Source organism: Bidens hawaiensis, unplaced genomic scaffold (assembly GCF_021521415.1).
Source record: "Bidens hawaiensis isolate Kalapana, Puna unplaced genomic scaffold, B.hawaiensis_p1.1 tig00030158_1, whole genome shotgun sequence".
NCBI lineage: Eukaryota > Viridiplantae > Streptophyta > Magnoliopsida > Asterales > Asteraceae > Bidens > Bidens hawaiensis.
Genome location: NW_027495002.1, coordinates 186,590 through 196,081, shown reverse-complemented (window position 1 = coordinate 196,081; position 9,492 = coordinate 186,590). Strand labels below are relative to the sequence as shown.

At 34.6% G+C, this 9,492-nt stretch overlaps 1 protein-coding gene across 1 annotated transcript; it reads left to right on the top strand.

Annotated features, from left to right (window-relative positions):
* The first annotated feature begins 4,308 nt into the window (after positions 1–4,308).
* Positions 4,309–9,267, top strand: LOC143579900 (uncharacterized). Its single transcript, XM_077063076.1, has 3 exons — positions 4,309–4,396; positions 6,859–6,969; positions 8,011–9,267. The coding sequence occupies exons 1-3, from the start codon at positions 4,319–4,321 to the stop codon at positions 9,148–9,150; spliced, it is 1,329 nt and encodes a 442-aa protein (XP_076919191.1). The 5' UTR covers positions 4,309–4,318; the 3' UTR covers positions 9,151–9,267.
* Positions 9,268–9,492: the final 225 nt, after the last annotated feature.

Genomic DNA, 9,492 nt, shown 5'->3' with positions numbered 1-9,492 from the left:
CGGCATCCCGTAGATCGAAATATTTTGTCGGCCAGCACATTTAACTTATGTTGATTTGAACTTTGGATCGGATCACACACTAAGTTGCAAACACGTTGAACATGCATCTAAGGTTGTCCGTAACGAAGAGAATACAATGAATAGACTTCTCGATCTCTATCCCAATTAGAAGAGATAAGCGAATCAAGATGCGAAAACGGAAATCAATGAAAACAAAATTCATTGATAGGTCTTCAACAATAACAAGAATGGTTATAGAGCTAGGACGATAACAAACAACCTATGGAGAAACACATAATCATTGATATATATAGGGGGACTACAGGGTTGGTTGGCGGTATCAATGGTTGAACTGCTCCAGCCCACTCCATTTGTTGTTCCTCCCATACTGGCCGGGTAGATATGCGAGCGGTGCAGCGAGCACGTGGGGCAACTCTGGTGGATGGACCAATAGTAGGCTCTGATTCAGTAGGCGCCCAGTTCTCAGGGCCTGGAACGAAGTCGTTTGGTCTAAGCACGGGTGGAAAGTCTCCAGCTTCCACGGGTCTCGAGGGTCCTGCTCCCAAGTCAAACGGTTGAGCCGTCACATAGGCTCCTTGCTCCATCGAGTAAGTTAGAAAAATTTGTCTTGCTGGTGAGTCTTTGATAACAATGGCTTTTCCACGATCATTATTTCCTGCCATTTCTTTAACTATTTTTGACAAATAATAATATATAATTGTTAGTACAAATAACATTTAGAACATATATCTATATGTGTGTTTACTAAATACCTTAAATATGAACTTAATGATGCGTTGTCCTACATATTTTAATTGTGGTTAAAGCTTGGGAATCTTAAGTTTTTAAGAACCCAATTCCCTGAAACTGTTGGCTCTGATACCAATCTGTCACAGCCCAACTAGGGGGGGTTATTTGTGACAACCAGTATCAACCAAACGCAGCGGAAAAATATTAATATTATTACAATACTAAGTGTCTTTGTCCCAAATACAACAAACAGAAAGGAAATACAAAGTTTACAACGAAATGAATTATTCATGAATCTAGTCTATTAGTCTTCTAGCTTCATTTTAGTTGTAACTTCGTTTCGCATCGTGCCTAAGTGCGTCACACCTAAGTTATACCTGAAAATACATACTTAAAATACGTCAACAATATGTTGGTGAGAACATGAGTTTAAGACACATGACACAATAAAAAAATATGGTGCATATTAAACAAATTCATAATCAAACCTGTGTCCACGACTCGTGAACATCAAAATAAATACCCCTTACCCATACCCTTATTGTTATGGGTCAAATTACACTTATGTCTGTCCAACATAAGTTACAAACGGCGTGGATATATGTCACAAGATATACATTTTATCATTCAGCGGGTGGTCATCCCATGATGTAGGCCCACTATGTGCGGGGATCTTCCCCAGATAGCACTACCCATATATCTCGTAGCTCCTTTCAAAGTTAATGATTGTGCTATAAAGTCGGGGATTGTTTAAGACAACTATATCGGTTTTGGTTAATAATACACCAAATAATTTATAAAAATATTTAGGAGTATGTATTCCATGTCCCAAAAAGTTTTAAGTAAATAGTTGAAAAGAGGGATCACATGAACTCACCTCTTAAACTCTTGATCAGAATGCATGTCTTGTAAGCTTGATAGTTTAAGACCCTATATTATATTATTGTGTTACAATATAGCTTATACAAAAATATATCCTAGATGTGTTTGTGCCCAAACTTGGTTTTGGGCCACATGCCAAAGACCTTATATTGATTATAACGTATAATAATTTTACTTACATACCGTAGGTAAAACAAATATGTATATCTTAATATAAATTTTCTTTAGTTTAATTTTACATGTTCATTTAACAATTTTTAGCTTGTCGGTTTTAACCAAATACCACTTATTAAAGGCCTATTTGTTTTAAATAATTAAAAATAAATGGTTTAATTATAATAAGACTATATTAACTTATTTTTGATTTTATATTACTGTAAAAACATGTATTTTTATATTGTTTAATTTATTTTGTTACTTATCTTTAAAATTTCTATTTTCAAATTTTAAATGGTGAATAAATAAAAAAAAATACCTAAGTTTAAGCTAGATATTATAAAATTTTGTTTTTATACAGTATATTATTTCAAAATATATATACTTATATATTTTAAATATTTATTTTCTGTAATTTATTATTTTTATGTAAACTAGTCACTTTTAAAGCCTATAATTGGTAAAAATATATAAAATTTATCAAAAAAATATAAAATAAATTTTATGGCTAATATACAGTATATATGCGCTATAAAAATTATTAGTTCAATTATATGGTTGATTTTTAATGGTAAGGTTATTTTAGTCATTTCACTAAATTTTTATAAACGCTACAAAATTAAGACCTGCACCTAATTCATTATTTTCCCATGTTTATATTCATATTTTTGATGTTTCTGTAAATTTTTATAATTTTTGGAGGTGTCTAACTATTTAATCCGTTTATTGGCATTAAAGCTCGTTTTAAATCGTATAAGTGTATATAAAAACATTTTTGAGTGATTCTTTTTATAAAAGTACTTATTTAGGAACTAAGTTTTCTGGAAAAATTGTGTTTTGTAATTTATTTGACAAAAGTCCTGTTTTTGAATTATTTTAGTTTGTGAAATCGGGTTACATCGGTTATTAGTGAGATTTAGCGATTTAATCGAGTTTCCAGCCAGGAGTTGACACAAATAAGGTGAATATGGTTTGGTTACTGTAATATTAGAGGTTCTTAAAGTATTGGTCAGGTGGGGTATAGCCCGTGCCTACTTAGCGTGTAAAACTCAAAAGATAACGTTGTAAATGTAAAGCTTCGGTATGGTTTTATGTACCTTTGAGTTAGGGTTGGTAATACGCACGATTGGATGACTTTAAGAATTTTAGCGACCTGTGATAATGTTGGCATAATAATATTAAGGGTTTAGGAATGGCAACTGTAAAGTGATTGGTTTCATATGCAAAAACCAGGTTCTGGGTTACCGTTTAGGTCTGGTCTAGAGCTGTTGTGAACACTTCTTGGGGCGCAATTAAGACTAATATGGATCATGCATGGAAGGTCCAGGGGCTGAACAGTTTCTGTGACAACAAGTTTGAATGATTAGGATTTAGGAAGTAGTTTTAGCACATGAAGGTATTACAAAGTAAAGGTTTGATGTGTTTGAGTGTAGAAATTGAACCTGAATTTTTTGGAGGGTTTCCTGAGCGAAAATCACAGCAGCAACACAGAAATTCCAGGGGTTTATTAGTGTTCCTGGAACATTTTCAAGGCTGATTTAGTATGAAGAATATTGTTTGAGAATCAAAATTTAAAACCGGCAGGAGGATTACTTACACCACGGGGGATTGATTTCATTTTAGGGCTGATTCAAGGTTATGATATCTTCAAGGTTGATTCAAGACATTCAAATAGATTAAATGGCTGGAACAAGAGAGAGTAATGGATTTTGAGATAAAGAACAATCAAGAAATCTCATAGGAATTTATAGAACTTACAAAGAGAGGTTCATGCTCCTGCAGTTTTGATTTTCCCGTATCTTGTTGAGGGAGTTCCAAGGGATTTCAATAGGGGTTAACATCTAGGGTTTGACCTTGAATCCTGATTATGGATGATACGTTAGTTTTTGATAGAATCCAGAGGAAGACTTTTTGAAAAGACCAGAGACTTCTTTGTTCAAGATCTTGATGTAATCTTTGTTTTAGTCAACCATTCATCTATGTAGTTCGCTCACTTCTCAAAAAACCGGGCAGCCCGAGCCGCAGAACCGGACCGGTTGAACCGGTTTATCATGGAAAAAATATTATTTTTTTCTTTAATTCTTTTTCCAACTTAACCAACATGTTTGAGACAGAATTTGTTCGGCATACCCGACCGGTTCATTGTCCAGTTATAATAACATTACTTTTTGTCATCATATAACTTTTCACAAACTCCACTTTACTAACTGAGACGTCAAATGTTAGGAAACATCTCTAGAGAAAGAGTTTTGACCGCTTATGGCTTAAAAAGATTATAAATGAGTACCACATGTCACATGATATCATACTCGTCCAAAACTCTGCATTTTCCAATTTTATTAATTAAAATAAAATAAAAACCAGGGTCATGAACACACACACGCATACACAAACAGAGAGCACCAAAATAATAAAAAAAACTCTTAAATGAAACCCAATTTCTGCATCACAAAAACCAACCAAATGAAAGCCTAACCATAACCGTACTCAATCAACCATCACCGATTCACTCGCATTAATCAATCAATCAATGGCTAATGAACAGGAGTTACTGAAGCGGTTCACTGACTGCGTCTATTTCCTAGCCTCTCCACTCACTTGCAAGAAGGTATCGTCATTTCCGTTACCGATTTCAGTTAATTGTTGTTATTTTCGTTGATTTCAGTCAATGTTGTCGGTAATTAGTATTACGTTTTGCGAGGATGTGTGAATTGCTAGGGTTTTACGATTGTTCGTATTTCATAGTGTTTGATAATGTAATGCCTTAGGGTTATTCGTTTCCGTAACCGGTTTTGTAAATGATTTCAGTTAATTAATTGCTATGTTTGTTGATTTTAAGCTTCTAATTGTGTTAGTGAATGTAACGATTATGTGCTTTTTTGCGAGGATGTGTATGCTAGGGTTGTACACTTTTATGAATCTGGTTATTGTGTTGCTTTTATTTATGTTTTTCGTTATAATGTTTGTATTTGGGGACAATGCAGTGAAATTTGTTTGTTTCTGTTAGAATATTGTGTGTATGGAAACTTGTTTGATTTATTTATAGGGTTTGCTACGGATTGCGTTAGGTTAATTGTCGTTTGGAACTTTAGTTTGGTTGTAGAATGTGCTGATTAGGGGTGAGCTATTCGCGGTTCTGAACCGCTAGAACCGGGGAACCGGAACCGAACCGCTAGATCCGAACCGTATGATTGTATTTTGGGTCCGGTTCCGGTTCCGGTTCTTAAATTTAGCTGAAAATGGTTCCCGATTCGGTTCCGGTTAGACCGAAGGTTCCAGTTATAGAACCGCTAGAACCGGGTTAGGTTTAAACTTTGAAGATTATATTTAAAATCCTATTTATTTAGTATGCTTTCATACTTCCATGTACGAGCGACCATCCACGTCCTCACTTTTCCGGTTGCATTAAATCCCTTACAATATCATAAACAATAATCATCTTCCATGGCCCTAAATCTGTTTTAAAAAATAATTGTTTTCTGAAATATTTTGAGTTATTCTAATATATTTTCAATCCCCTTCATTAAAATATAATATGTTGATATGATAATGTTTTATTTTATGGGTTGTCGCTTATTTATTGCACCTTCTAATATTTCATATTTAGAATTTTAGTTGAAAACTGGTTCTGGCAAGACCCGTTTAACTTGGTTCTGAACTGAACCGGAACTGTTAAAATACGGTTCGGTTCCGGTTCTTATATTTAGCATTTAACGGTTCCGGTTCGGTTCTCGCGGTTCTGAACTGTTGCACAGCCCTAGTGTTGATTATTTTAATATCTCTGAATTTAGTGAGTTTTTTGTGTTTTTCATTCAATTTTGTACTCTATTCATCTTTCTTGTTAGGGTATTATCTCGAGTTCAGTTAAGTGCTCTTCTGCTAGCTGATTTTATGCTTTTAATTGCGTTGATGATTATAGCGTGTAAGGTTATTGGTGATTTGTATTATGTTTTGTGAGGATGTGTTTGCTAGGGTTGCATTGTTCTTATTTTATATTTTCTGTTATAATGTGTTTATTTGGGGATAAAATGCAGTGTAGTTTGTTTGCCATCGGTTCGTGTTAGGGCTTTGGTTTTTGTGTGTGCTTTTATTGGAAATGATTTATTAGTGTTAGGTTAATTTTTATTTCAGGCTATAGTTTGGTTATAGAATGTAGCTGATTAGCTTAATACATCTAATTATCTTTGATTTTAAACTTTCAATTGCGTTAATGAATGTATCGATTATTGTTATCGGAAAATCATCTTATGTTTTCTTCAATAGGTATGTGTTTTGCGAGGCTGTGTATCCTAGCGGTTATTGTTATTGTTGATTCTTATTACGTTATGTGAGGATGTGTATGCTAGGGTTTTACAAATCTGGTTAGAATGTGTGCATTTGGAAAAATGCAGTGTACTTTCTTTGTTTCGTTTAAAATATTGCGTGTATGGGGACTTCTTTGATTGATTTATAGGGTTTGCTACGGATTCCGTTAGGCTAATTGTCATTTGTCTTTAGTTTGGTTGTAGAATGTAGTTGATTACCTTAATATCTTTGTATTTCGTAAGGTTTTTTGTGTTTTTCATTCCATTTTGTAGTCTATAAGGCTTTCTTGTTACGGTATTATCCTTAGTTCATCATTATTATTAATATGTGGTTGAATAGTGGTGATTGTGGGATGATGTTATGCAAATCTTTAATAATTTATAGTTTAAGCTTTCAATTGTGTTAATTAATGTAGCGATTGTTATTATCAATAAATTGTATTACCTGTTCTTCAATTTATTCTGTTGTGGGTATGCGTTTTTCGAGCCTGTGCATTCTAGGGTTCTACGAATCTGGTTATTAACTTATTATATTGTTGTTATTTCATATTATTCGTTACAATGTGTGTGTGTAATTGGCTTTCTTGTTAGATTATTGTGTAATAAGTTATCTGGAGTTAATAGTTATTATTAATATGTGGTTGATATAGTGGTGATCGTGTGATGAATGTTATGCATGTCAGCATGTGGTCACAAACACAATTATATATATTTTTTTTCTTCTTTTGTTATTGTGGAACCTAACTGTTGATAATTGTGTTTTTAGGGAATTGAATGTGACTACAGGCACAGCGAGATTGCTAGGCTGAACCCTAGAGATTGCTGGTATTGGTTGGGAGGTTGCTGCTATAACCCTGATTGTGCTTTCAGGCATCCTGTAAGTTCAGGCTATGTTTTAGTCAATATTGTAGCTTTTTCTTTCATGCTGTGTATCAAGGTTAATCGTAACGCGCATAACTAAATATATGAATAATGCATTCGTGTTTTATAAATGCACCAACAAGCATGCACATCTGAGAGGTATATAGAGTACATGAATAAAAAAACCTTTTTGGATATAATTTGACCATCGTACTTGGTAAATGCTTGAGTTTTTGTTTAATTTTCTTTTCTAAGGTATTGCTTGTCTACTTCAACCACGTGTCATATCGAGGTGTTTTCATTATAATGATTTAATTGCTTTTCACATTCAATTTTTGACACGCAAGAGTTCATATCGAGTTGTTTTCATTATAATGATTTAATTGTTTTTCACATTCAATTTTTGACACGCAAGAGTAGGGCGTGTCTCCTAACTAATTGGCTCAGCCTTAAGTAGTAAAGTAACAAGTAATAAATAAATATTTAATGCTTGATTATGCAAGATTGCTATGGCCAAAAGGGCATAATTTGATTTACTACATTATTAAGAGTATTGACAATGATTTTCAACTCTGCACAATAATAATACGTATAATTTAAGAAATCATGGATAGGTTTTGTACAGAGAATTAAATAGGATTTGATTCTTCATTACAGTGGTGATTCACCAATATGATGTTGACAATTTTTATGCAAAGCATTTATCTATAACAATAAATATAAATCTGCAAATAAGCTATATAGGAGGTCGTATGCATTGAAAATAGATTCGAGCAACTTGCTAACTGTCTTTTTTGTTTCCCTTTTATCTAATTCTTTTATGTTGACCTGCATCGGGCTTAATTTTCCACCTATAGTTCGGATATTCTAGCATGCATTTTACTAATTCCACAATCAATAACACTTCATTGCACCAAGTATCACCTATCTTTGGTCTCGCAGCTTATGACAATGATCAAATTTTATATTCTGTTATGTTGATTAATGATTCAAGTATTTAATATTTTGGGTTACCCTGTTTGCCTTAGTTACTGAATTAATTCTGTTACTTTTGTAGCCACTCGAGGGATTAAAGGAACCACAGCATGAACCTCTAAACCCTAACAATGGCCCCACTTTACCTGTAGACAAAACTAACGACCCGTGTTACTTCTACTCCAAAGGCTTCTGCAATAAAGCCGATAGATGCTCGTTTCTTCATGAACCACCTGCCTGTAACAAACCCATGGTTAAAAATGAAATTCCCTGTGAAAAACAGTTACATGCTGTAAACTACAATGTACCGACACCTGTCCAAACTGTTTATACTCATCCTGACCCACCCGACCCTGCACAAACCGAGCACACATATACAGTGGTCAAGCACATGACAGATTCCCACCAATCAGCTTCTAGAAGTGAATCCGTTGAAAGTGAAGAAAATGTGGAACGAGAAGAATTTGTCGACAGTGAAGAAAATGTCGAACGAGAAGAATTTGTTCAAAGTGAATCTGATGTTTATGATGATCAAAGTTCGGATGGTTATGTCGAACAGGATAAGTGGTTGGATTTATCACCCGGTTTTGATGTTTTCGTTGAAGGCGAAAAAGAGAGACTAGAGTATGAAGAAAATGAAGTTGACTTTTTCTCGGTCAACGGTGAAGAAGACTACAGGGGGTTCGACTTTCGTTATTCTGAAGATAACCGTTTTGATAAAATTCCCGAGCAATCAAGGGTTAGCATCTTTAACCGTCTTTCATTCAAGAAAAGAAGTGTTCACAAAAGACTGGTTTTAAATGTTCAAAGAGGTCTCAACCTTCGTGACCATTTGAAGAAAGTCAAGGTTGTTGACTTAGACCGTCATATCCGGAGAAACATTCGACCGCGCAGGTCCCGTGGTGAGGTTGACTTTGACCATAGAGGCTGGTCAAAAAAGACTTTCCCGGTGAACAGATACCGGCCGCCCTTAAAGAAGCCACGGTTTCTTTCTTCAGATGTCTCAAGGCTAAGAAAGCCAAGTCAGCAACACAAACGAGAATCTCGGAAGGAATCTGGTGTGTTTACAGGACCAAAAACGCTTGAGCAAATTAAAGAAGAGAAGAAAAAAGCCAGGGAAAGTCGAGATTTCGAGTTGAATGATCGAAGCGGGCCGGATGGGTTATTTCAGGGGCCTAGACTGCTTAGTGAGATTTTGAAGAATAAGCGAAAGATGGGTTAGGTGTAATAGAAACCGAACGTGTTTGGTGTACAGTGCTGAGCTGGATATTGATGGACTATAGGGTTTGGTTTGTTGTGTCAGAGACTATGGTTTTGTTAGTGTTTTTTTTTTGGGTTCAGTTTTGGGGTGTTGGAAGGAAATCTGGTGAAACCTGCTTTTATATGAGAGAGTTTTCATGGTTATATAGTTATCCTTTTGTTGTCTTTTGTGGTACAAAGTGCACTCTTAAGTCATAAGAATATAAGATGCTGATTTGTTGGTGACAATCTGAAACTATTTACTTTCATTCTTATCTAAATACTAGGTAAATAAGTAGAGGTGAAAAAAACCGATTCCAGACCC

What these genes read in the sequence shown, in the direction of transcription:
- LOC143579900 (XM_077063076.1), top strand. Translation starts at nt 4,319, where the DNA reads ATGGCTAATGAACAGGAGTTACTGAAGCGGTTCACTGACTGCGTCTAT. An exon ending in CTCCACTCACTTGCAAGAAG is followed by an intron (nt 4,397 to 6,858) that starts GTATCGTCATTT and finishes TTGTGTTTTTAG; the next exon opens with GGAATTGAATGTGACTACAG. An exon ending in ATTGTGCTTTCAGGCATCCT is followed by an intron (nt 6,970 to 8,010) that starts GTAAGTTCAGGC and finishes TTACTTTTGTAG; the next exon opens with CCACTCGAGGGATTAAAGGA.